This window comes from Engraulis encrasicolus, chromosome 6 (assembly GCF_034702125.1).
Source record: "Engraulis encrasicolus isolate BLACKSEA-1 chromosome 6, IST_EnEncr_1.0, whole genome shotgun sequence".
Classification (NCBI taxonomy): Eukaryota; Metazoa; Chordata; class Actinopteri; order Clupeiformes; family Engraulidae; genus Engraulis; species Engraulis encrasicolus.
Genome location: NC_085862.1, coordinates 48773360 through 48800768, shown reverse-complemented (window position 1 = coordinate 48800768; position 27409 = coordinate 48773360). Strand labels below are relative to the sequence as shown.

The 27409-nt window shown below is 42.6% G+C and overlaps 1 protein-coding gene across 1 annotated transcript in view; it reads left to right on the top strand.

Annotated features, from left to right (window-relative positions):
* Window positions 1-859: 859 nt before the first annotated feature.
* The window catches only part of LOC134451392 (inactive N-acetylated-alpha-linked acidic dipeptidase-like protein 2), a 303318-nt gene continuing 276768 nt past the window's right edge, over window positions 860-27409 (top strand). The window contains exon 1 of the mRNA XM_063201830.1: window positions 860-1061. Within this exon, the coding sequence (XP_063057900.1) occupies window positions 1019-1061 (43 nt within the window). The 5' untranslated portion in view covers window positions 860-1018. The remainder of the gene's footprint in view (window positions 1062-27409) is intronic.

The following is a 27409-nucleotide window of genomic DNA, read 5'->3' as shown; positions in this document are numbered from 1 at the left end:
CTCAGTATCCTGTGACAAGTGCAGCATCATGTATTGTAAGGGCTGTGGTATTGCTGTTGTAAGGGCTGTGGTACTGCTGCTCACACAATTCACACGATTCTCACTGCAGAGCCTTGGGTTCCACAGCCGTCTCGGCTGCACATGGTCCAGCCACACACATTGCCACCTCAGCATTACCAAACCCCTCATGGAATGCCGTTTAACACAGTTCATAGCCACGATGCAGCAGTTGTTGGAAAAGTCAGCGTGGCTATGGTGCCTATTGTGAAACGATTTTATTTTCCAGAAAAGCAATATAAATGATGGTAAAGTAAATATAATAAAGATATGTACAAGTGAAATATGCAGTACAGGCACTTGGTTGTAAAACATAACCTGGTATAATAATAAAAGAAAATGAAGTTGACTCCTGCAGTAAAAGTGAGAGGGCAGATAGAGTGCCTATGGTGCCTATTGTGAAACTTTTGTATTGTTGTGCTGAAAAACAATGGAAATGTTATTAATGGTAAAGTAAAGATAATTAAGGTATGTAGTACAAGTGAAATATGCACGACAGTCACTTGGTTGTAAAACATAATCTGGTATAATTATAGAAAATGAAGCCAACTGCCGTAGTAAAAGCACCTCACATTTCCTGTGTGTCCAGTTTCAACAGGTGCACCAGGCACACTCTCACACAGGCACACGGAACAGGTACAGGAGGAAGTGATGTCAATCAATGGGAGAACAGGTTAGTTGAGTGGAGGTGAGCCAGGAAGCTGCTTGTACTAATTCCTTTACATGAGTCGGAGGCTTCTTGTGTTACTGCTGAGCCGTAGAGACAGGCAGAGAGAGAAAGAGAGAGAGAGAGAGAGAGAGAGAGAGGGAGAGAGAGAGGGAGAGAGAGAGAGAGAGAGGGAGAGAGAAATCACAAAGGAGAGGGAGAAGGAGAACCTGAATGCATGGGAATGTACTGAGTCTTTGACTCTTTTGCTAAGTTGACTAGGGAGACGTACGGCACGGTACGGGGCATCCGACAATGGGAGATACTCGAGACATCCACACACAGCCGTCCCAGAGAGGTAAAAAAAAAGAAAACCTTTCCACTGCCTCACGTTTCCCTCCTTCCTCATTAATGTGTGACTGTATAGCTGTCACTGTCTGTTTGCTCTCCAACAAGGTGTGCAGAGGGCTTTCTGCTCCTGGTGTCAGCACGGCAGTGTGTCAAGGCACACTTTCTGTATTTGACATGTCTGGGTCTGGATGTGGTGGATGAGTCTTGTCTTGTCATTTTTACACAGGGGTTGGAAGACCTCAGGCATGATGCCTGAACTCAGGGTGTGGGACAGGAGGCTACGTTTCAGGCTTAGGATTTTTTTTTTTTTGCTCTGTGTGCTTTTGTTACAATACATGTAAAACGAGATAAAGCGAGACGGGCAGGTTGTGTTACCACCTGCGCTGGTTACATTCTGCATTTCCCCGCTTTTTTTTTTTTTGCTGTGCCTAAAGAGGAATATCACTTAAGGTGTAAGACAATTATTTGCATGGTAAAGAAAAGATTCTTGCAGCTGGTAGATTTCCATACGTCTCAAATCTCATGAGTCTTTTTTTGTGTGTTTACAATGCTAGACATTATGGCAGTTAACGTTTTCTTTCTCTCTACAGACTACTGTCTTTTTAGTGTTTTTTTCAGGCACATGTGATATTGAGTCAACACAAGTTTCTTTTTCATTGCGGTTGGGAGAGATGTTTGCTTTCCATTCTGTCACTATGTAAATACCACACATTTGTCATTTGACATTCTTCAGAAGGCAAATGAGTTCTGCAATAGTTCTCCCTCAACAGTCATAGTGCAATGAAGAACACACAAATACACATTAGCCACCTGTTTAATTTTTGCCCATGTTTCGTGTACACAGAATTTTCTGGCTACCCTTTCATTTAAATATTTGCGCAATTATAACCGCTAATACAGAGATGAAGTGTAACAACAGCAATGCATCAATTCCCACAGGTGCACACACACACACACGCACACACACACACACACACACACACACACACACACACACACACACACACACACACACACACACACACACACACACACACACACACACACACACACACACACACACACACACACACACACTTTCAGGGAAGGAGTGCTTAATGGGTCTTGCTGTAGCTTCTGTCCTGTCCTCACCTCTCCTTGTGCAGCTGTGCGTTAGGGCCAGTGGTGGAACAATTGCACACAGGGTCCCTGGGCAAAACACTTATCGGGCCCCCTATATGGCCTGACAAGATAACAAATGGGCTTCCACCACTAATGCAAGAGTGCCCTGGGCCCAGGGGCAAATGCCCTGCTTGCCCTCCCTATAGCTTCGGCCCTGGTAAAGGCTCTGTGTTTTGTTCTGTTGCAAGCCATGATCCTCGTATTTGCATTCCTTACAGATAGCTCATTAATTCAGCTCTGCCTAATCTCGTAGGTGGACAATAGGGGCCAAGGTGAACATATTCCCCGGCTTCGGTATTTAGATGCCAGGTCACCTTGTCCACACTTGTTAGATTGACAAAGAGCATTTCGCTTTTCTCTCCCTAAAAAACGTCAATTGACTCACTGGCCAAAGGTGAATGCTTGATCAGTTTCTTCATGTAATTTTCTGTCTTTGTTTGTTTATATGAGCAAGGAAAAGAACGATGCTATTGTTGCCATGACATTATTGTGTAGCCTGTCATTGGCATTTTTAAAGTTTTAAAAGATCACATTAACCTTCACATTTTTTTTTATTATTTATTTTATTATTATGATTTTGATGTCAGGTTGTGCTGCACCCATAAAGACAATCGCAACTGTCAATCTCATCTCTGATCGTAAACATCGAGACAATACCCAGCATTCCATTCTGAGATATAACCATTTTTTGATATCTTCGATTTGCAGTCTGCGACTCTGAGCCGGCAAAATTCTATCTTAGAATGTTGCACATGATGAAAGAAACTTGCCCGACAATCGCTTGCAATGGTCCTACGTAGGCATTCCACCGCTTGTCATGAGAAGAGTTTTCAGCTGAGAATCGGGCCGATAGTCGTGTAGGTTGAGCCCACCTTCGCTCGTTTTTCTTTCTTCCTTAAAGATCAAATCAACCTCTCAGGAAGTTCTGTCACTTCACTCTTGTCCAAGCATTTTTTTAACCCTTTTGAAATGTGATCAGCGGTCTTCCTTTTTTGAGTCACAATAGCTACAGCTGTAGTTCTGAGACGCTGGCCCCTCACAGCACATCACTGTGACTGGCTTTTGTTATCAGCACAGATTACCTTGTTCATTATCATTGAACCATTGATGAGTAGCCTCTCTGCAGACAGCTTCACAAAGACAGCCAGATACCTTATAGGACTCTTAGCTCATCAGCACCTGGCTGTTACGAACGAATGTATTAGACAGGACAGGCTACACAGGATACTGTCCCTGTACACTCTTTTATTACAGAAGAGAGAGAGAGAGAGAGAGAGAGAGAGAGAGAGAGAGAGAGAGAGAGAGAGAGAGAGAGAGAGAGAGAGAGAGAGAGAGAGAGAGAGAGAGGGAGAGTGACAGCTTGGAAACCCACCCCAATCCCCTCACTGCAGTCTATCCTGCTCACTTCTTCTATCCAGCTGCATTTTTGGTAGGTAATTTTGCTCGGGAAAGAAGTAAGCAGAGATTGGCTTTTATAAGCTCAGTGGTTGGCATCAGAATTTTATGAGAGTTAGATGGAAATCTCAATTTTCTACCTGTCAGTCCTTGCCTTATTTATTCATTCACACACTCTCTTTCTCTCTCTCTCTCTCTCTCTCTCTCTCTCTCTCTCTCTCTCTCTCTCTCTCTCTCTCTCTCTCTCTCTCTCTCTCTCTCTCTCTCTCTCTCCCCCTTTTATTTATTTATTTATTTACCCTTATTTTTCAGTCAGTGCGCATTCACTCACTATCCTGGCTGTGCTTTGTTCCCTCACACTGCACGTCAGTCCCAGTTAGGGATCATATTTTTGTGTGTGTTTAGAACACAGCGCACCGCGTGGCAAAAAAAGCATCGGAAACAGCTTGCATGGAACACACAGGCTTTAATTCACACCATGTCACCCTGCATTTTCTGCTGTGCTGGGCTGCTACGGGATCAAATGCAGGGGAGAGAAAGTGCCATTGAGGAAGTGGGAAGTTATCGTGACAACTCTTGAAGTCGCAGTGTGAGATATGGCTGGCTGCGAGTTCAAAATAGGCGGGAGTGAACTATTCTTGTGCCGGTGTGTGTGATGGCTAATCTGGATTCTCCTCGCGAGGACCCGGAGCGTTACACTTCTCAGCTGTCAGCTCGAGCACCTGAGTTATTTATGATTTTTTTTCTCCCTGAGACTACGGTGAGGGAGGGACAGAGAGAGAGAGAGAGAGAGAGAGAGAGAGAGAGAGAGAGAGAGAGAAGGTTAGAGAGAGAGTTAGAGAGAGAATGAGAGAGAGGAGGAAGTGTGTGCAAGAGAGAATAATGTATCATGTCTGGTTTTTCAGGGAAGAATGAGACCTCCATGGTTCCATAATGGATTTGTCAAGTTGGTAGCGAGGTTTGAATCTGGGAAACAGCAAGGAGGTTCCGGGAGATTCTAAAGGCAAAAACCAAACAAATATTTGAAGAGCTGTATGGTCCAGTTTCATATAAATCAGCCCAAAGCTTTTTTCAGGCATTCAGTTTGTCTCCCATAAACAGACAGAGAGATCTCTATCTTTTTTTTCCTCCACGCTGTCTCTTAGAGAATGTCTATCATGTCTCTGTGTGTCTCTCCTATTTGATTTTTACTCATGTTTGCACTCCAGCCAGTGATATTTTTTAAAATGTCTCTTTTAAGCAGGTATGAAATGCAAAAGCTATAAAGGTGTGTTCGACTAGGATTAATAGCATTTGCACTTGATTCAGTTTCTCTCAGACTGCGAACATACTCTAATTTCCATTTAGTCAGACTGATCCTCCACAGACATAATAACATAATAACATAATAATAACACAGACATAAAAACATAATAATCTCCCAAATCTCATTCATGACAAAAGCATCAAGGATTTTTGCTGACTACAGATGACTGGTATGTGCCTGGATTAGGAATTGAACTAAAACAGTACCACCTTCCTTCATGTGTGTGTTCGTTCATTCACAATTTTGGGGGAAACCTCAGTGTGCTGGCTTAACTGCCATCTGGTTTCAGCAATATTTTAGTAGTGTTATAAGCTTACCCTGTACAAATACATTCTGATTGCTGATGCATGTCCATTCAAAAGCTCTCACCATTGGTTTCACTCTGTTGACTGCCAGATTGCATGTGTTGAACTGTATGTACTGTAATAAAAGTTCACTTATCTCACACAAGAGTTGCTATTCGCAATTAGGCCTGTTAAATACTCATCAGTCGGTTTGTCCCATAGGCATTCGATACAGTCTACTCAAACAAAAGTCGTAAGGGTGATGTTGTGAATATGTGTACAGGTATGTGTAGTATGTGCACTCTATTTTTGAGAAATAGTGAGCATCATAATTTTAGGTGTTTTTTCAAATGTCTATGTAACACTCAATCATAAACATAGTTTGGCTATGCAGCTTAAGACTGACAACTGTTTTACGTTGACGTTGCTGCCCGGTGGCATACTTCCAAGCATTTGTAGATATTGTACTGACAGGTATTCAATCTTAAGAGATTTTGCACACAGCTGCAATTAAACAGAACAAACATGGCCAACATGAACTTAACAAAGGGTCTTAATGAGAAGTGTAGTATTGAAGCGGATCAACACTGTGGCAGGAGGATGGGTGACGTGACGTGAGGTGAGGTGAGGTGACCCTCATATCTACACTTAGTCTTACTTTGACATTGACTTCCTCATTTCAAGGAACAAGGCCAAAAATATTTAGATTTCTTTGCCCTTCTGTTGTGCTGAGAAGGTCTATTTCTGAACATTTGTGGAGGTTCTTAGGTGAATGGGGATATCTAATTGAGGCAGTGCAGGGTTAACTTACATTTCTGAAACAAAGTTAGTTAATTGATTATAAATTGTTCAAGTGCTGTCCTTAAAACGTTTTGCTGTATTTCAAAAAATGTTTTTGACTTCAACATTGCTTAAAAGCAATTTGACAAATACCATATATGAGACAATGCATGCAGGTTTCCCACCGTCTGTAGGTTTTCCCTTCAATTGATCCTGGCAGCATTGCATTTCATTACTTCCTGCCATGTGTCCTTCAACTATGGCGACATACCTTAACAAAAGCCCCTCACTCACAACATGCAATTATCCACCCTGACAGATTTCTTGACAAGATTCATAATTACATTTCTTTTTTGACATCACTGGCCCCACTGTAATAATTCAGCAAGGAGGACCTTGTTGTCAACTAGCACTCCTTGTAAACACTAGAGTTCCACCATGTGATTATTGTCATTAATTAGGGCTTAGCGAGGGGTAGGCAAGGCATCAGACACATCTGTCTCTCTATTCCTGCCTTACGCAATACATATTTCATGGATCAAGAGAGCGCTCGTTTGTGATTAGCTTAAACAAAACAGGAGTGATTACAAAAGTAATCCAATCATGTTAACATTACTCGGGTCATGGCAATTATCATTGGAGTTAGGTTTGTTACTTCTTACTTCGTTAAAAAAATATATATACGTATGTATATAAAAAACTCACATTTTCAGATTTGAAACAAAAAAAAACCCACCGCTGGTTAATGGCAGTAAGGTCACTCTCCCATCAGCTGGCTTGTGCAACTGTAGTAGCTTTATTTAGCATCATCTTGTCTTTGCATAGATGACATGGTGCAGGGTTATGCTCTGAGAGCCACAGTGTACAGCACACTGTGAAACAAAAGAGTCATCCATGGCAAAATATTTTCAAACATCTCTGGGGCTCCGCTCCAAGAAAAAGATGAAGGCACTGGAGAGGAAGTCAAGGAATGCATCTCTCTTTCTCTCTCTCTCTCTCTCTCTCTCTCTCTCTCTCTCTCTCTCTCTCTCTCTCTCTCTCTCTCTCTCTCTCTCTCTCTCTCTCACTCTTTCTCTCTCACTCACTCTCTGTGTGGGTTCACACGCACAGGATCTTTTTTAAAACTTGTGCCTTTTTCCATTGACTGATTGATTCTAAGAGCCCACCAGTATGAATAATTTACAGCGTGTGGATTTTTCATTCCTATTTTGTGGCAGGAAATATCATGCTAGACTGAACAATACCCTTTAACCTCAACCCATGCGGCGTCTCAAGAGAAGCAGAGAAATATAAGGGGCTCTTAAGATGGTAGCTTTTAGCTTGAAGACCACACAGACCACTGATTTTTTGAAAAAAAGAGAGAAAGAGGGAAAGAGGGAGAAGCAGAGAGAGAGAGAGAGGAGGAAGAGAAGGCAGTATCTTGATAAAAGAATGGAACCGATTCGAGACGATCTATTCATTATTTATTTCGTTGGCCCGCATGTGAAATCAGTCTCTGGTTTCGAATGTGGGTCATTTCACTCCATTTTCTCTGAAGACCACATGCATGCTCCTTTTAAATGCATTTTTACCCATTGCTCTTGAAGGGCACACGCACTGAGGTGTGGCGTATGGTCTGGGAAAGAGAGTGTTCATTTGCTCCATTGTTAGACAGGGACTCACAGCTCCCGGTGTGTGTGTGTGTGTGTTTGTGTGTGTGTGTGTGTGTGTGTGTGTGTGTGTGTGTGTGTGTGTGTGTGTGTGTGTGTGTGTGTGTGTGTGTGTGTGTGTGTGTGTGTGTGTGTGTGTGTGTGTGTGTGTGTGTGTGTGTGTGTGTGTGTGAGAGAGAGAGAAAAACAAGAGGAGTATGCCCTCTAGCAGAGCCCATTGCTACTGTCTCCTTGGTGGTAATGAGCCTCTCACCAGAACACACACACACACACACACACACACACACACACACACACACACACACACACACACACACACACACACACACACACACACACACACACACACACACACACACACACACACACACACACACACACCTATTACAGCAAGTGGTGAGCCATCCCTGTCTGTGCACTAATGAGGATTGTCCTTGGCAAGGTGCTTATTTGCAGGTGTGAAATATTACCATTGTGATTTTTGTGTTGCTTTTTTGTAATGTGGAAAAGTCATCATTTTCAAATGTTATTAAGTTACATTGTTGTGTTGGCTACTGACGCCAAGGCAGAGAAGACACAAGGCTGAGCTCATTGTTGTCACTGTTGCCATACTTTCTGGTATTTTTTAGATAATGTTCTATGATGACTTAGTTGAAAGCAGTGCGTAGTATAAATGGATCTACCTACAGGTATGTACAAGAAATTGGCCTATTTTAGATAATTGCCGTGGATTCACTTGGACGTCCTTTCTCCTGTGACAGACTAATATTTAAATTCCTTCGATATTTCCCGTCAGTGAAAGGGAAAATGTCAGAAGTAAAGCTGGATCATTTCCTTCCCAGACCATGAGTCATAAAATGTCACCTGGCTTTCTTCTGTGCCCTCTATGGTGCACTTTGATGGAGTGACCACCATCATTAAGACTGTGCCTCTACCCTGTCATAGTCTTAAGGGCCGTACACACACGTCGCTGTAGTTACTCGCTCAGCGAATGAACTCAATAGAATGGCAGTGTGTTCCTGCGAGTCTAGCAGGCGAGTACTGTACAAGCGATGCGATGTGGGCGGATCCCGAGTTGAAAATATTTTATCTTCGAGCGAGGCCAGTAAGCGAGTAACCAATTGGAAGGCAGAGTTTGTTACTTCTCGCCTGTTCATTGGCAGTTAAAGCCGCGGGAACTTTCAGCGAACGTTCCATGAAAGAGAGGCAAGTAGGCGAGCAAGCGAGAAGCTAGTAAATAGCAGCGATCTGTGTGTACAGCCCTTTATGCCTTGGTCTTTTGCATAGCGGTCAGAGATACCTCAGAAAATGAGAATTAATTTGTAATGTGTTATGTCATTCTGATTGTTTTGTAAAAAAATTATTTGGTGGCAATATTGTAGACAACAAACTACTTTTGCCAACATATCCCTCTGTGTTCACATGATTTTAAGAATAATTTAACTTTCTCATTAATTACGTACAGTGTACAGTAACAAATCTTCATTTAATATGTAGCAGATATACCGGTACTTACAATGGACCATAGCTTAACGGTTAGGGTTAGTGTAAAAATGTAAGATGTATATGTACTTGTACAATGTGGGTACACAGTATTGCATGTGTTTACATGTACAGTACATTAGTAACTAATGAGATTAGGTTAAATGAGGTGTAGCAGCTGATCGTAGCTCCTTAAAGCAGCCCAGTTACACTCTAGCTCACCTGATCGTGGTAACCTCAGCTGTTTGTCTCCCCCCCCTTCTCGGGTTTCATTTTCTGTCTGCGGTTTTGTTTTCCGTGCACCCACGAGCACTACTGGGGGAACGGAATCATGTCACAGATTCATTTTCGAGGTAAAGGTGACGCCTTCTCCCAGGTGAGGTTCCCTGACCTGTGACCCAGTTCCTCAGGTGGCTGTCAACAAAGTGTCATTCTGTCTTCCCCCCTTTAAGTCTTCCCTTTGACGGTCACTGAAATGACAAGCTCCTCTCCCAGTCCAAAGCCAAACCATCCACATATGAAAAGGAATTGATTGACAGTTGTGCTGAAAAAAATGTATAGGCTTTATAGGTCTTCTCCCTTATGTAGGAAGTCGTAAAAGTCATGACAAGACCCTAGTCTTATCTTTCTCCAGCACCTGGCTGTGTGTGGACCCTTTTAGCATTCAGAGTTTATGCGCCATAAATATGTGACAATGTAATTTGTTCCGCTCCTGAAGTTAAGATATAAAATAGTTTTTGGCATAGTGCCTCACATTTCTTATGCACCCTCCACTTTTCTTGATCTGTCCTGATCATATTTACACTCTTCATCCCTACAGATATAGGAACAATTTTTATGGTAAGGGTGCTTTCTACACTGAAGTGTCAATGTATAATTTAGACTGCTTTTTAAAGCTGATGTCCATACTCTCGAAGCCTATCATGGCGACGGCATCACATACTGAAACTACTGTATTTATTGTGCATACTTACATAAAGAAAGATATGGACACTTTTTTTACACATCGATGTATAAATGTTTTTATGCATCATTTAGTGGGGAATTAGAATTATTATTTGACAATCCCTGTATAAAACTGTAATCGGACTATTAGTGTCCTGAAATCTGAGAAACTTGAAATCAAACTCATTCTGTACTATTAAATGATTTACTTTTGGTGACTGAAATGTAGAATTTCTTTGTATTTTTCCACCTCTGTCCTAAAGGCGTTATTTCCAGGCATGTCTGTCCTGATCCTGTGAATGTGATGTCATTAAGGAGCAAATTTGGGTCATCAAGGGCATCGGTTTGTTCAGTGGCTCTCAAGGTTACTCTTAATAGATTTTCAATGTCAAACTTCAAGGTCACTGTCAGTATGAAAATCCCATTCTTTTGAGCACCGTGACGCAACTGCCTGCAGACACGTTTTAGATGAGGTAGGCTACAGATGCCTACCTTGAATAAGAAGGAAGCGCCTTGATATTGAAGTCAAAGCTCAAGGTTGCTGCTGTGCAGCACTTTCTTGTGAATGCGCCATGGCAGTTCAAGGATGTACATTAAGTCACATTCTGAATGGAGCAGAGACTTGAAAAAGCTAAGGCCTCATCCTACTTCATTTTATGGATCTGGTCAGGTGTACAGCAAAAGTTGACATCACCGCGTTGTCACCCCGTTAAATGGATGTAATAATTCAATGACAGGTGTAAATGGAGGCGAGGGAAAGATGAACTAATTGGAATTGCAAATGCGAAAGAATTCAGACGGTATTTTCTCAGAGATGTCACAGAGCATTTTCACATTTTAATCACAGAAATGATGGGGGGATATCCCTTTACTTAACTTTACATTAGACACCAGCATGCTGGTAGGCAGATAGTTGGTAGCAGGCAGGCATGTCTTTACTTTTATGTAGAGTTCTTGCACACCTCCTTTGGTCAGGTGTAGAGGGGAACCCCTGGGTCACCAACATTAGAGACAAGAACACTCCCACACACTGTTCACATGTGCAGTGTTTACTTGTGAATAGTGTGTGGTAGCTTTCTTGTCTCTCTGCCTGTAGTAGCACAAATACCATATACTTAAAAGCCATGACAAGGCTCTAGTCTTGTCTTCCTCCGGCACTTGGCTCTGGACCCTAAATAATACCATATTAAACCAGCACAGTTGGCTGCCCCTGTAGTGTGGGGTCGTGCCCTGTTCACTGCCACCGTTTGGCACGGTTACAACTGGCAACAGGTACCCGGCAATTCAATTGAAATTGGAAAAGGAGAGGCAGAGGTTGTGATGATACACATGCATACTCTTTACTGTACACGCATTCCCTCTCACATTCATCCACAGCGCACCACTTATGGAGTCGTACTGTATATGTGCACACATACAGTACACACCATAAGTCAGTGGTACACACACTCATTTACAACCCCCCCTTTCCCTCCTCCACCTCTTTGATCCTTTATCAGAGCTTCCCCATCGGCTTCTGTGGTTTTGAAAGTGACCAGGTCAACCGTGTAGTCTAATCTAAATTTAATTCAGCTCACCACCCAGGGAGGTTGCCATGGTGGTGGGAGGTCATTCTTCTCTACTGTTTCTCTCCCCATCCTTTCATTTCAGTGGGGTTGCCCACTGACGGGCAGCCTGTGAGGTTTGAGGCCAGCAAACCGCAATGTTAAAATGAAGCAGATTTCTTTTTAAAAAAGAATGGTTTAACAGGGAGCTGATCCTCGTTCTGTGATGTGACATGTAAAGAATATTGTTTTGTTTGGAATTATAATGTGTCAGACGATTTGTAAAAACATCTCTCAGAAGATGATGTTTAGATGGAGGCAGGATTTTCAATATATATATTTTTCAATATTGCAGTATGACATTTAGGCTCTTGACACTGATTGGCGACTTTCATTGCCAGTTTGAGGATGATATGGGAGCAACGTGTGAACTGTTCTTCTATAGTCTTCCACAGTACATGGCATCAAACCCTGAAAGAACTCAACTTGATACTGCAATCACTGCTTGTAAATCTGTCCTCAATTGTCTTTTGGAGTCAAAATGTGTCTTTTCTCTGCTCTACTTCTAACTACTATTGAAGTGGGATAAGCAAAGTTACAGTCCATGTTTAAATGTGACCAAAGTCTGATTGAAAAGAAACAGCAGGCATATGTTTCAATGGGTACAGGTCTTTTCGTCGAATGGATTCTTGAGAGGGGACCATTCGAACAAAACGTTGGACCATTCGTATAAGGCAGGGGATCTTTCGTCGAGGACGTTCCGTCTACCGCAAAAGCCTACGAAAGGTCCTTAAAATTGAACTAAAGACCCTTAGGTTTCAACTAAACGTCCCTTCAGCCTGCCTATATTAGAAATGTAAATCAGCTTTTTTAATGCTCATTTTAACGGATTTTCTTCAGCCTGCCTATATTAGAAATGTAAATCAGCTTTTTTAATGCTCATTTTAAGGGTTTTGTTTATTTAAATATGTAAATCAGCTGTTAAGTTTTGTTTTTTGTTGATTTAAACATGTAAATCTATAAATAAAATGTACTTACTCATTTTAACTGGTAGGGCTATGTTGTTGGTTTTTTAACGTTTAGGTCGTTACATTTTTTGACAATTTAGGCTACGTTTACGCCCTTACATTTTTTGACAATTATCTAGACAATATTTGAGAAGCTTTTTTTTTCACGTCGTTACATTTTTTGACAATTTACGTTTACGCCCTTACATTTTTTGACAATTATCTAGACAATATTTGAGAAGCTTTTTTTCACTTTTACGCCGTTACTTTACTCCCATCTGCGGGCAGAGAGGCGGGACCAAGCACAGCCTGCTCGCTTTGAATCAAAGCAGTGCGGTTTAATGTGTCTAGAAGTAGGCTATTGACCCTTGTGCTCGCTTTGAATCAGAGCAGCGCGCGTCTAGGCTATAGACTATAGTGCATCTAGAAGTAGGCTATTGACCATTGAGCACATTTTCATGCAGCGAGTTTTCTGACTTTCCGGTAACTTTTTAGATGCGAAGCACCAGCAACAAGAGAAAGCTGTCTCCCGACACTTTGATGTTTCTGATTCTGAATGACAACAAATAGTTCGCGCATGAGCCAGAAAACAATATATGTCCTAATAGTGTTGAAAACATTACAGAACCCATGCACCTGTGTTAAGCCCATGGCTAGAGAGAGAGAGAGAGAGAGAGAGAGAGAGAGAGAGAGAGAGAGAGAGAGAGAGAGAGAGAGAGAGAGAGAGAGAGAGAGAGAAGTTAAATCGCTATGTTAACACTGCACAGGAGCGCGTTCTCTCTCCGCCGCGTCTTTGCATGAACAAATGAAATGGTAATTGAATAATAGTTTGCCAGTATTGCAGGGTGTATTAAACCCAGTGTACGTTGGGGTGCAAGGGAGAGCAAGGAAGAGAGCAGCATCTGTGATTAACCGCTTCGAAATGTGTGCGTAAAACCTGCTGTTAACCAGTGGATTTTGTGAAGCTTGAAGCGTACCGCATTAAAAAAAAGCTTTGTTTGATTTTGTGTTTGTATTTTACTTTGACGTTGCCTATAGTCCTCAGTTTATGGGTATTTTCAGTTGACCCCCTACACGTTTTCTTTCTGTCATGTAGGGTATTGTAAATAAATCGACCGTATTTTTTTTATCATTTTGATTTCGGACTTAATTTAGCCCTTCAATCACCCCTCTCCAATTGCAAACTTTACCCTGATAGAAGAGCATTCGCTACCCTGCACTAGGCCTACTCGTTAAGCACTTATTGTCTGACTGATTTTGGCTGCTGCGAATAAGGTAGGTCTATCTTATAAAAAAAAGGGTCTGTCACCGTTTTGGCTGAAGGTTGACACCACGAACCAGATGACAATTGCAGTCTTGCCGCGGGTCTTGAACAGCGCGCTCTCTTTCCGATTCAGATTGCTTCTTCTGGGAAGGCAACTGGCTACCGCAGGAGAGGGGAAAGGTGGCAATATTATCCACAAGCTTGTTGGATAAATTGTGTTTAGCCTATCGCAGATGAGGTTCTGGAATATTTTGTAGTGCATGGGACATTGACAAGGAAAGGTAGCTATGTATCCTCGTGAATAGGTCTTCGACTTTTCAAAATGCCTCCTGCTCGCTTTGAATCAAAGCAGTGCGGTTTAATGTGTCTAGAAGTAGGCTATTGACCCTTGTGCTCGCTTTGAATCAGAGCATCGCGCGTCTAGGCTATAGACTATAGTGCATCTAGAAGTAGGCTATTGACCATTGAGCACATTGTCATGCAGCGAGTTTTCTGACTTTCCGGTAACTTTTTAGATGCGAAGCACCAGCAACAAGAGAAAGCTGTCTCCCGACACTTTGATGTTTCTGATTCTGAATGACAACAAATAGTTCCATTAGCCAGAAAACAATATAGGTCCTAACAGTGTTGAAAACATTACAGAACCCCTGTGTTAAGCCCATGGCTACAGTAGAGAGAGAGAGAGAGAGAGAGAGAGAGAGAGAGAGAGAGAGAGAGAGAGAGAGAGAGAGAGAGAGAGAGAGAGAGAGAGAGAGAGAGACGTTAAATCGCTACGTTAACACTGCACAGGAGCGCGTTCTCTCTCCGCCGCGTCTTTGCATGAACAAATTAAATGGTAATTGAATAATAGTTTGCCAGTATTGCAGGGTGTATTAAACCCAGTGTACGTTGGGGTGCAAGGGAGAGCAAGGAAGAGAGCAGCATCTGTGATTAACCGCTTCGAAATGTGTGCGTAAAACCTGCTGTTAACCAGTGGGTTTTGTGAAGCTTGAAGTGTAGGCCTACCGCATTAAAAAAAGCTTTCGCAGATGAGGTTCTGGAATATTTTGTAGTGCATGGGACATTGACAAGGAAAGGTAGCTATGATATCCTCGTGAATAGGTCTTCGACTCAAAATGCCTCCTCTCAACATTCAACATGTAAATGGGTTATTCTGTAGTCCAACGCTATCCTGGCAGGAGAATCATTCGTTACAAATACTGCATACACACTCAGCAATTGTGTCTGTTGGTTTTTGTCCTCCAGGTCTTCATAAAATCATCTACCACCGCTGTGATAATTTGACTACACACCGCTGAACAGTTAACAGTTTTTTAGGCTACTGTATTGACAATTGCAGTCATGCCGCTTGTCTTGAACTGTCTCTTCCCGTTCCATATCGTGACAGCCAGATGAGAAGCGCAAAGGTGGGGGCTATCCGCGATCGCGGAGGAAAGGTGTCAATATCCATAGCCTAACCCTTGAACTGTGGAGCAATTACATATTGTTTAGGTTCTTGAATACTTGGAATTAGCATGGAATTAATTTTCCATTAATAAGGAAACGTGTAAGATTTATCCTCAATCATCCCCGATAATGTTTTTTGTCATAGGCTTAATGTTAATGCCCTCCCCAACACATATCCCCAGTACAATATTGCGACACACGCTTGGCACAATGATAGGCCTACTAAATGAGTTCAATGTTCTTGCAACACTTTTCCCAAGAAAAGTCAGTTTTCATTTCGAGATTCCAGAGCAAATCAGCTGGTACTGCGCTGCTCCTTGCTGGTCAATAAACGTTGAACTGAACCGTGTTGTGTGCGTGTGTGGCTATGTGTGTACCATCGTATGTCCATGATCGTCCGTGCTCTTATCATGCAAATGACATGTCATGCAGGCAAGGGCGTCCGTTTGATTTCAAAAGTGCTGGCCCGGACAATTACCATAAACCCGAGTAAGGTTTGAAAAGTGCTGGGTACAAGATAAGGCTACTTCCGATTTGAGGTTTCATGATAAATAGCCTAATACGCATTGGCGTATTGACGCATAATGTGGCCATGTTAAAAATTAAAAGCCATCTGCGCTGTCTTGTTTATTTCTGATATCCTGCGCTGAAGTCATCTTTATCATACATATTATTATCGGTAACTGAGTGGTTAACCCATCATAACTACATGTAGCCGTGCATAATGGTGCACGTCAATTTGTTGTCATAACTTCGCTCTGTCCCTTTTGATTTCCTCAAGCAATTCATCCCTTTTGTCATTGTCCCTGTTTTACTGTTAGTCTTATGGACCTAGGGCGTATCGATCTAGCCTCGCGAGCCATCCTACGTACTTCCGCCAAAGGATTGGCTCCACTACTGTAGTCTGGCCGTGCTTCTCTGTGGAGTGCTTGCAGCAGTAGAATTTTGATTGCAACGCCCCCCCAGAAAACAGCCAATAATCGAATACGCCCCCCACGTGGGGACGAAAGGGGGAGAACGCTCGTGACAATGACGTACACATCTGCGCCAGAGCCATTGGTCTGCGCTATGTTGTTGTTGAGTAACTGCCAGCGATTGGGTGAGAGGTGTCCAATAATTTCAAACTATAACTGAGTGCAAACTTCCTGCTTTCTACAATCGCTTCAGAGCAAACAAATGCCAGACCATAAATACGAAATGAAATGGTAGTATTATGGGATGGTCAGGACCAGGCTAGTATCGATCACCATTATTTGCCTGAAACCTGCAAACTAAACACTGCATGCGCGCAGCCACACAGAGCATTCTCTGTGTCAAAGGAGCCCTTTCTCCGCGCCTGTGCGGCATTCTCCTTATCGCTCCTAGAATGGCAATACATGTTGGCAGACTTTATTTTGCATAATTCACGATCATCTGGATATATTTGGCTAGGTTACTCAGCAAAGAACATCATTAACGTTAGTGAGGTAACTTTTGGCGTGCTGATAGGCTACAAACACCAACGGTGAATCACGACGCAGGTCCTACTTCCCCAACCATAGCCTACTGAAAAGGTCCATAGCCATTGTGTTCAACGCCCTTTGATAGGCTCTGCTTGTATCAGGGTCGATAGGCTAATGATGATAGTCAGGGCGCACATCAGTGTTTGGGTTGTCTATGCTTTTTTCTAGAATACTGTGCCGATTAGATAGAAATTATCATGTTATGAACCCGAGTTTAGTAGATATCGCGCGGTGAACGAGGCAGCCTGCAAACAGTTTGAAGCGCAATGTGGCTGTAACAAGTTAGATGTTGCTTGTAACAAGTAACATGTTGCTTGTTAACCTGTTTAAATTATGAGCGTTCCACGAACTATCTTTCTTTGCGCACGCTATAAACTATGGTTAACTATGTATGCTTTATAATGTTGGTAAAGGCGGGATAAGCGGGATAATGTATTGTCCACACGTGACTACGGAAAATACATTTCCCTTCAGAGATAACAGCACTCCGCCTTCGGCGTCGGGGGTGTTATTCGCCCCGTAGGGAAACATTTTCTTATAGTCATGTGTGGACAATACATTATCCCTTAGGCCTACCTTTAAATTGATGTCGTACATTTTAAAACATTTCGTTGATATTGTAATGGTGCAAACGACTGTAGTTATGAGATGGGCGCCAGCCAGGCAGCAAGACTGCCGTTACCTTTCCAAAAATGAATAAAAATCAGTGACCAACACATTAGAAATAATTCATATCAACACAACGAATAGGCCTATCTTTTCTTACGTTTAGTAGTGCACTTTTGCAAAAACCCTCTCAATTTGGAACAGCTCACATCAATGTCTGGCTTTAGCGATTCTTGCGAATGGTGATCTTCTCGGCGCACACTTCATGGTTCCCTCTCTCTTGCTCTCTCGGCTTGTTGCTTCCTGACAGTCTCACCCGCCATTTGAAATTAACTCCATTGTATAGGCTGCACGTGTAGTTCACAGGGGGTAACGCTGTTATCTCACTCCGGAGGAGGCAGAGGCAGTCCGTTACAATATAGTATATATAAAATAGGCTATAAAATAGGCCTAATGATAAAAAAGCAGCCTGAACTAAAATTAATAATTAATTTTAAAAAAATAGAGACACACGCACGCACTTTCTACATGGTTCGATTTTTGTTTTCATTGCATTGTGGTGGTAGGCACACAAGTTTGATAAAATATAAAAAATAATAGGCTAATAAAATAGGCAGACTAAACTAAACATCTGCCCAGTTACACGAAAGGTCTGCATGGGTTGAACGTAACGTCCTTAGGTCTTCTACGAAAAATCCTCAGGTACTGCACGAAACGCCCCATGCCTTCTACTAATGGTCCAACGTTTTGTTCGAATGGTCCCCTCTCAGCAATTCATTAGACTAATCGTCTCGAATTCGTTTCAATGGTTAGGTAATGAAAACTGCCTACAGAGACTTTCAGACTAGAGCACACCTAGGAATGTGAATTGCCATTTTGCGGTAAGTCACAAAACGTGCTGTAAAAATGACTTTTCAACATCAGCAGGAATATGGAAGATGAAAACCAGTGGAGCTACAGGGGGAAAAATGCTTTTAACTGAGTCAAGGATATTCTTTTCCACAATCTACACACAAAAAAACAGCATTTTACATTGTACATCAGAAGAACTCTTATGAAATCAGAAGAACGCTTTTACCTTTATTATTCAGATAGGGCAGTGAGACAGACGTGAAATGAGTGGGGAGAGAGAGATATGGAGTGATCGGGAGACAACCTCAGGCTGGAATTGAACCCAGACCCCTCGCGTAATGGTACAGTGCACTAGCCCACTGAGCCACGTCACCCTCAGAATTTTTATTGATAAAATCAAGATTTGTAAAGGTGGTGATTTGTAAACATTTCTTCTTGAATGTGAATATTACATTACATTACATTACATTGCATTTGGCAGACGCTTTATAACCAAAGCGACTTTCAAACGAGGACATAAAAATAGCCAACATCACTAGCAGGTACAAAGTGCCTAAACAATAAAACAGCCTTTATTTTTACAATGGCAAGTAAAATAGGTGGCTTGAAACTGAATATGTCTGTGAACATGGAGACATGAGTATTGCCCATGATACTCAATATGGGGTTAGATTAACATAATTATTATGCAGAACATGCGGTCAAAAAAGGAGCTGTCTTGAGTTTCATTTATGTGTGAATAGTGCCTACATGTTCAACATACCAGACAGCTTAGATCTTGTCCCATGTAATTCACAGAAACGAGTGGAAGTTGAAAGGCTGTCAGGGTCTTGTTATTCAAGAGCCATATCGGAATTACATATATGAAGGAGTTTAAAATGCATGGGCAAATAGTTTTCTAGAGGATGGTGAGAAAAAAACATAGCCTTCTTTTGTGTTGTTGAAATGACTTGGCATTCACTGTGCCGTGTGCAATGCAGCCCCAGTGTTTTCTCATGTCCTGCATGTTTTTGCTAAGGGCACGGTTTGCAAAAGAGGTAATTTATTCTTATGTGTGTCGAACCTTTACAGTCCAGTGAACACTGAAGGATAAACTCCACAGCACTGGAGTCATTGTAATTTGGCATTGAGAGGCTACTCTCTGCATAAAAGCATGAAAGTCTAAAGCACACTAGCATGTTCTCTCACTGTGGAAGCAAGAAAGACAAAATAAAACTAAAAGTGTTTACACCGCAGTAGCAGAAATGTAGCGGTCAACATAAAAAACAAAATACAACTGTAAAAGGATCTTCACATTTGATTTGACTTGCATTGTTTTTCAACTATACCACTAAGTTTTTATACCTATATCAGTGCAGTATGTGTTTGTGATGCTTGAAAAAAACAGCTATAGCCTACTATATAGGGCTACAGCTATAAGCCTACTTTTTGATAAAGCGGTTTAGCTTTTTGGCTATTGTTTGGCTTTTTATCCCAATGGGAAACACAATCCTTTTCAACAACAAAGACTATGACAGTGTCTTAGCAAAGGCTAATTGTTGTGAAAGCCCTCAGTGGTGGCATCACCTATTTGTTTGTCTCTCACACAAGACGGATGGACAGGACAGTCTAATTTTAGTCAAAAACCTGGTAAATGAGTTTTGTATTGAACCCTTTGCACTGGAGTTAGCTTGTCGCACACCCACTCTGCTCAGCCGTGTAATTGGTTTACCACTTAAGTCATGGTGCAAATTAGAGGCATTGACCTTAAAACAAAGACGGAGTGGCACAATCATGATCTGTGTGAGCGATCCAGGGAAGAGAAATGTCAGAAGCCTGTTATTAATGACAATTGTAAAATGTACATTTTATTGTATACTGTCCTTTTATATTTTAATTTACAAGCTACTGTATGGGCCTGTAGTTGTTTGAGTAGCCTGCAGTTTACAGAATGAATTCTTAAATGTGATGGCTTCATGGCTGTAAGAACTAATAACAGGCCCGTACGCTTCTTCTCAACTCTGTCTCCTGCCTGTCAGTATTTTGCCAGTACCAAGGTGCTTTGCGCCTGGATAATGCAATTTCTATGGACATGTTTTCAACATCCTTCAAGGTGGAAAACAAGCTTTGTAGAGAGCACAGAGGTACATACAGTAGCTCAAGTCAGCATTAGCTTTCTACCCCTCTCCACTTTTGTGTCCACCCCCTCTTTAAGTCTTGGTACATGATTTAACCATCCTTCAAAGTGAAAAACAGGCTTTATAGACTGTGCATGGAGGTACAGTAGGTCAACTCAGCATTACCTTTCCTTCCGTTTCTCCCTCTCATGTGTTTCCACCCTTTTAACCACGCGGCTGCTGCAGGAGGCAAGGGGGCGTGCAGAGGGCTTGGCACCGAGGTCACCGCTTGGCATGTGTTTGGAGCACTGGAAATATGACATTGTATGACAGTTGCGCTTGTAAGCAGTGGGGGTACACTACCTGCATCGACAATAAGCTGTTGATAGTGGTTAAGGTGCACTGCGAGCGAGGTGGTGTCGGGGATGTGCCCTGGGAAAGCATTAATCTTTTCGGTTCCTGGCCTTTCCCTAAAGGGCCGTGATCAAAGCTCAGTGCCCTTGTTCAAGGACGCTGGAGGTCTTTGGAGAAAGAGGGAAGAGGGTGGGTGGGCGCTGGATGGGGTGGACGCATGGACAGGGAGGCGGGTGGTGCTCTGTAATGTACAGCAGATGGAAAGTTCAGCCCCCCCTTGCTTGTTTCACAGAAATGTCAGAACTGTAAAAATGGTTTTATAAACCATCAATCATGCGGGCACACACTGCCCGAAATAGTCGGTGGAGGTGAGGAAATTAGACCCCGCCGCTGAACTGTGGAGGTAATTATGGCAGACTGGCTCAGGTGACTTCCTCTTTAGCGGAAAACCAACCCTGTCCTGGGATAGCTGGGCTGGCTGGAGTGGCTGGGGTGGCTAAGCCATACACTTTCAAATAAATGTCCAGTTGGACCAAGGAGAATTTACTGTTGTTGTGAATGGAACAAGAGCCGGAAAGGTGAAGAATTAATCCGTTTTAGGACTGTTTATGAATGTTTTTTTAACTAATTATTGTGCAGAGGATCTGGCTTATATCCATAGAGATAGAGATAGACCGAAAGAGGGAGAGAGAGCGGTAACAATATTAGCTTGTTTTCACACGACACTGTGGAGTTTGTGTAGGCTTGCAGACTGTTGACACAGTAGACAGTTTGTGGTTTCTGGGCGAGCGACATCAACAAAAATGTTACCTTGAATGTAGTTTCTCGTATTTCAGACATCATATGAAACATCGAGTCATATTACACTTGTAAGTATTGCTGTACCGTATGTTGTGGCAGGCAGAAATGCATTGGTGCCAAAGTCCATGTTGTTGTGTAAGGTAAATACAAATACATGGCCAAAGAAGCATTATGGAAAATAAATAAAGGCACACACAATGTACTCTTTTTGTGTTTTTTTAAAATATATTTTTGGGTCATTTTGACTTCATATGTGATCGCATAGTGAAGAGAGTGACAGGAAGTGAGTGAGGAGAGAGAGACAGGGAAGGACCGGCAAAGGACCCGGGCCGGGAATCAAACCTAAGACAAGTGCCCTACCGTTACGCCACGGTAGGGCCACAAATGTACACAATGGTGTACCATGCAGTATCAAGTAGTAAAATGCAGGATTTGCAGCAGGACCACTTACAGTCTTGTCCAAGGCTTTACCTCGTCTTAGAGCCAGCATTTTACTGCGTGTGGAAATTACAGGGAACACCATGTCCCTTTTGTGATTGAAAGAATGACTTTATTGTTCAGGTTATTTTTATTTCACCACCACAGCGTGAATTTTTATTTGACATGCAAAGTGCTCCGAGGGTTTGCTAGTCGGGGCGAAAATATTTTACCTTGACTTTGCAAAACTGTAGCGGCAAGCATCATCTTTTATTTGCAGTGTGTGCTTAGGTTGATTAAGAAGGTGATCATTGGAGGTGATTTATGGCCGGGAGGTCGGACACGGGAGACTTTTGTGGCTCCCGCTTTTAGCATTCACGAGGAGTTTCAGGCCCTTGTAAACACACAGTATTCCCCCAAACCCACTGCCAGTTTTATGGGGAAAAAATCGAGCCTGCATAACACCTTGCCCATCTGTTTGCGATAAATTGAGTGTATTTACTAGATGACTGTGTGTGTGTGTGTGTGTGTGTGTGTGTGTGTGTGTGTGTGTGTGTGTGTGTGTATGCTATGCATATATTGTATAATATTTAATTGCATAATATGGTAGAATTTACAATTGAGCAAACAATAACAAGTAATTGTAAGCATTTCAGACCCGGTGTCAAAATGTCACAATTTTAGAAAGTATTGAAAACAAAATGTGTTCAAAAGCAAAAGAAAATGAACATTGTGAAGTTGTGAGGGTTAAGAGCACGCCAATCAATAAAAATGGCAAAAAATTCTCTGTAGATTTTCAGTAGATTGGTTTCTACTTAATGCGCAGTTGTGAAGTTGAACTTTGTGAGAGTTGACCATAGGATGAAGTAAAATAGATCCAGAATGATCCAGTATGTGATTGAAACCAGAAATATAACAGTGCACGAAGTGAATTGAAATTGAACAACAAACTGTTGTAGCTACTGATGCAATGCTGCAAGACAATTGTATAAACATTTTTATTTCAAGTTTAATGTTTCAAAATTGACACTTAATTATTCTGAAATGACATGATCATTGATATTAAAGATCACAGGGGCCTGGATGTTTGGTTGACATAGAAATATATATAAAAATAAGCAATAGAGAGAAATCTGTTTTGAGCACAGCACAACATGTATTGCAATACATATTGTATTGTAGTGGTCATAGGTATGGTGATAGAGATCATGTCATGAGGTTGCATGGCATATCCAGTCCAACACCTCATTCTGTCTGTCTTTTTTTCCCCACTGATGCAACAGTAGTGAGCATTGTGTTTTTGAGAGATGTGGATAGTATATTTTTTCCATATTTGTTGACAGTGGGAAGCCGAGTTGCTGAAGAATGTATACATGTGTCATGTATGAAATGGATCTCTTTAAAGTGGAATAGTTAGTACTTGATCGCTATCCAATTTGGCCTTTGAAAATGTAGCCTTCTCGAAATTGCCACTGAATGTGTGATTGTGTGTGTTTGTGAATGGATGGAACATGGAGTGAAGGACAGACAAGTGTGTGTCTGAGAGAGAGAAAGAGAGGACGAAGGAAAGAAGGAAAAAAATAAAGTGGGGAGGGGGGGAGGGATTACGAGGCTCTGTTTTGTCTCTGGGCAGCATACAAGATTTCAGTGGCATCTTCTCTCCAAGGGGGAAGGATTATTCGTTTTTTTTCTTTTAACAAAGAGCTTCTTTCCTGATGAGCCTGAGAAATCTGACCTGTTGCTGGCTGAAGCGGCAGGACAGAGTAATATCAACATTTATCTGAGACTGTTTGTTGTCATTATCTCTTATCTTCCTCCTCAGTTTCAGGTCCCGCTCTTGTCCCCATGTCTCTGAGACGGTCTACAGTACACCTGCTGTTTGCTTTTCTTTTCTTTTTTCTCTCTTGTCCCAAATTTCGCAGAGCATACAGCATTCAAAATGAACCTGTACTCAATCCACAGCTCTGGAAAAGTGAAACTAGCAAGTATTCTGACTGTTGAGTTCTTCCACTGTTTGCTTGCCAATAACTGCAACTCTATAAGACCTTGTGCAGCACTGTCCATCTTGTCAAATTAAAAATATATGTTACTATTATTACTCAAGGTATTGTAACAAGTCTGTGCCTCTTGACATCTGGACTGGTGAACTTTTTGCTTGTGCTTGGGCACCTCTCCACGGACTCACTCCACTCATGGCATTTTAAAGTCCTTTTTTCTTCATTTCCAGAAGAAAAAAACGCCTATTTCACAGTGTCGGTTTTTTCTGGGGTATTGAATGGAGGAGGGTGCCGGGAGAGGCAGGGGGCCCGGCTCTGGCTCACCTTTGATTCAGTGTGTTAACATGGTGGCCCTGATCTTTACAGCATTGTGCCTTTATAGCCTCCTGATCCCCAAGGCCTCTCCTCGAAAATGGAATCAGTTTCTCCATTTTTTCCCCCTATCCTCTCAGCCCTCAAATATTCTGACTGGAGATCTGAAACACCCTGTCTCAGTGGCGAAGTCCATTAGGATTGATCCTATGCTCGTGTGATTTTGCACCTGTGTCTATATGTCGTATGTGCGTGTGAGAGAGAGCATGACCATGTTATGTCAGCATATGCTATACATACAGTAGATATACTCTATGTGTTTGTCCTTATGTGTTGTATCTTCAAGTTTGCTAGTGTTTTAGTTCCTCTGTGTATTGTGTTGGTGAGTGTGAAATGTGTTTGTTGTCACGTATAATATTGTATGTTCATGTTTGCTAGTGGTTATCCCCTTTGTGTATTGTGTATTGTGTACTGTGAGTGTGCAATATGCTACACATTGTTTTATGTGTTTTTTTCTCTCACATATTGTATGTCCGTGTTTGCTAATGGTTAGTCCCTTTGTGTATTGTGTTTTCCGAGTCTGCAAGTGCCGACAGCCAGGTAGGCTAGTGGAGGCTTCTGTTTGTCTTCAGTGTAGCAGCCAGCTAGCATTACACACATTACAAAGGGGTTGAGAGAGTCATAAACTCTGCTGCAGCAGTAATGGGCTTTGCCTTTGAGCCCTCGCTTGTTTACCTGGAAATGTAGACACAAATGCCATCGCTTGCCCTCTTTGTGGCCAGCCCTTTTTAGAACTCTGGACAATACTATCTTGGAATCTGAACTTTTTGTGGCTGGCATCATGCTGGGTAACACAGGGCTGTGCGGTGTCTAAATTAAATGGTAACCGTATCCTACTGTTAAAACGGAATGATTTAGCTCCTGCGTATCCTTATGGGTGTAAACAGAAAAATAAATAAGCCTCCTCTGATTGTTTTTTTTTGTGCTAGTTTCTCATGATAAAAACACATGACGTTGAAGGTCTTAGGGCTTTGTCTTACGCTGTGAATGAATATAATTAAGGATTGCTCACAGTAAACAGAATTGTGCGTCATCCAAGGTTGTAGTTATGATCATTTTAAGACATTGTACAGACCCATATACCACAGCTCAATGCCAAGTCAAGGTGACTGTTGTAATTCAAATTAATGAACTAATTAAAGACTTAATTAAGAACAGATGTATAATGGCAGCTATATCCTGTTCGTCCCAGCACCGCGAATAGAACTGAACCTCCAGCACAGAGTCAGACCCCCAGAGATCGAAGGGTTAAATCCCACCACCACTAGTCCATGTTGTCTCTGGGTCTGTGCGATGTAGAACATGTGTAACATGGCTGACTGTCATCTTGGCGTGTTTGTGTCACGTTGATGGAAGCGCCGGTGACACTGATGCCACCTGACAGCCTCCTTGTGCTCATTTATGTCCCCCTCTGGCAGACACTGTGTAATTTCGTCATGACCTCTTTGTCACTGAAAAAGCAGGGGAAAAAGCCCCTAACCCCAACGACTTAAGTGGGGAAAGGTCTTCTTGCACAGTGGGAGAGAGATAGAGACGGAGTGACGGAGAGACAGAGACGGAGAAAGGAGGGGTTGGTAGACATGTGAAATGTTGACACGAGGCTCTGGAGCACAGCGGCGAGTGCACCCCGTCGACGAGGAGGAGCCCACACGCTTGCTTGAGTTCCTCATTTGATTGTGACGCCAGTGCGCGTAGTGGAAATGTCAGTGCTTCTCAGTCAGTGGGCTCCTCCTTGCCCTCCCTTCCTTCCTGCTCCTGCAAACCCCCACATCCCTACATCCCACCCTCCTTCCACCGTCCACCGTCCCCTGTCCCCTGCCCACCACCACCAACGTCCCTTCTAGGAATCAGAGAGTTCATCATGGGTCTCCTCAGCCAAATTAGTAGACAAGGTGTCGAACTCGATCGCTGCGTGAGTGCAAGTCGAATACTTGAGTGGATGTCCATGTGTACAAGAAGAGGGGGAGAGAGAGAGACAGAGAAAGAGACAGAGAGAGAGCGAGAGAGAGTGAGAGAGAGACAGAGAGAGAGAGAGAGAGAGAGAGAGAGAGAGAGAGAGAGAGAGAGAGAGAGAGAGAGAGAGAGAGAGAGCGAGAGAAGAGAAATCTTTAGTTTAATTTTAGTTTAGTTTTGAGAGAGAGTGGGAGAGAGATATAGAGTAAGGGGAGAGAGAGAGAGAGAGAGAGAGAGAGACAGTGATGGAGAGGGAGAGAGACAGAGAAAGAGAGGCAGAGAGGCAGAGAGAGAAGGCGAGAAAGGCCTGTTGACTGGTGTGTGTGCTTGGTGGACAGATACTGTTGCAAACCGAGTCTGTCCAGTCCACTCAGCCGCACCAGTGACCTGAAAGCAGATTGTGCGAGTACCACATCAGCCCAAGCTCACTGAGGCATACAGCACACACACACACACACACACACAAACACACACACACACACACACACACACACACACACACACACACACACACACACACACACACACACACACACACACACACACACACACACACACACACACACACACACACACACGTACACGTACACAGTGCACACACTCACGCACACACACACACACCAGGGCTTCTCAGTGATTTATGGGCTCCAATGCAGTCAATAACGGCCCTGGACTAAGATGCAAAGCTGGCCAAGATTAGATTACAAGGCTGGGCCTCTGCATTGGGCTTTCTTCATTAAGGAATGTCAGCACCTCACATGTAAACTGCTGGCCGGCATCTGTTTATGTGCTTCTCCGTGATGACTTGGCCTTAAGAATTGCCGCAGTGCATACATATATTTACTAGCTCTCTCTTGTCTGAGAGGGTATGCAATTCAGCTTCGCCCCCTTAACTTTTGTATTGGTTTTCACAGTGCAGTGATTCCCTATAGACACAATGTAAAAAAATGTGGTTACTTTACTGTAGGCAGCTACACACACACACACACACACACACACACACACACACACACACACACACACACACACACACACACACACACACACACACACACACACACACATATGCGCGCGCACACACATACGCACATGCATTCACACGCATACACACTCACACACACACACACACACACACATCACAG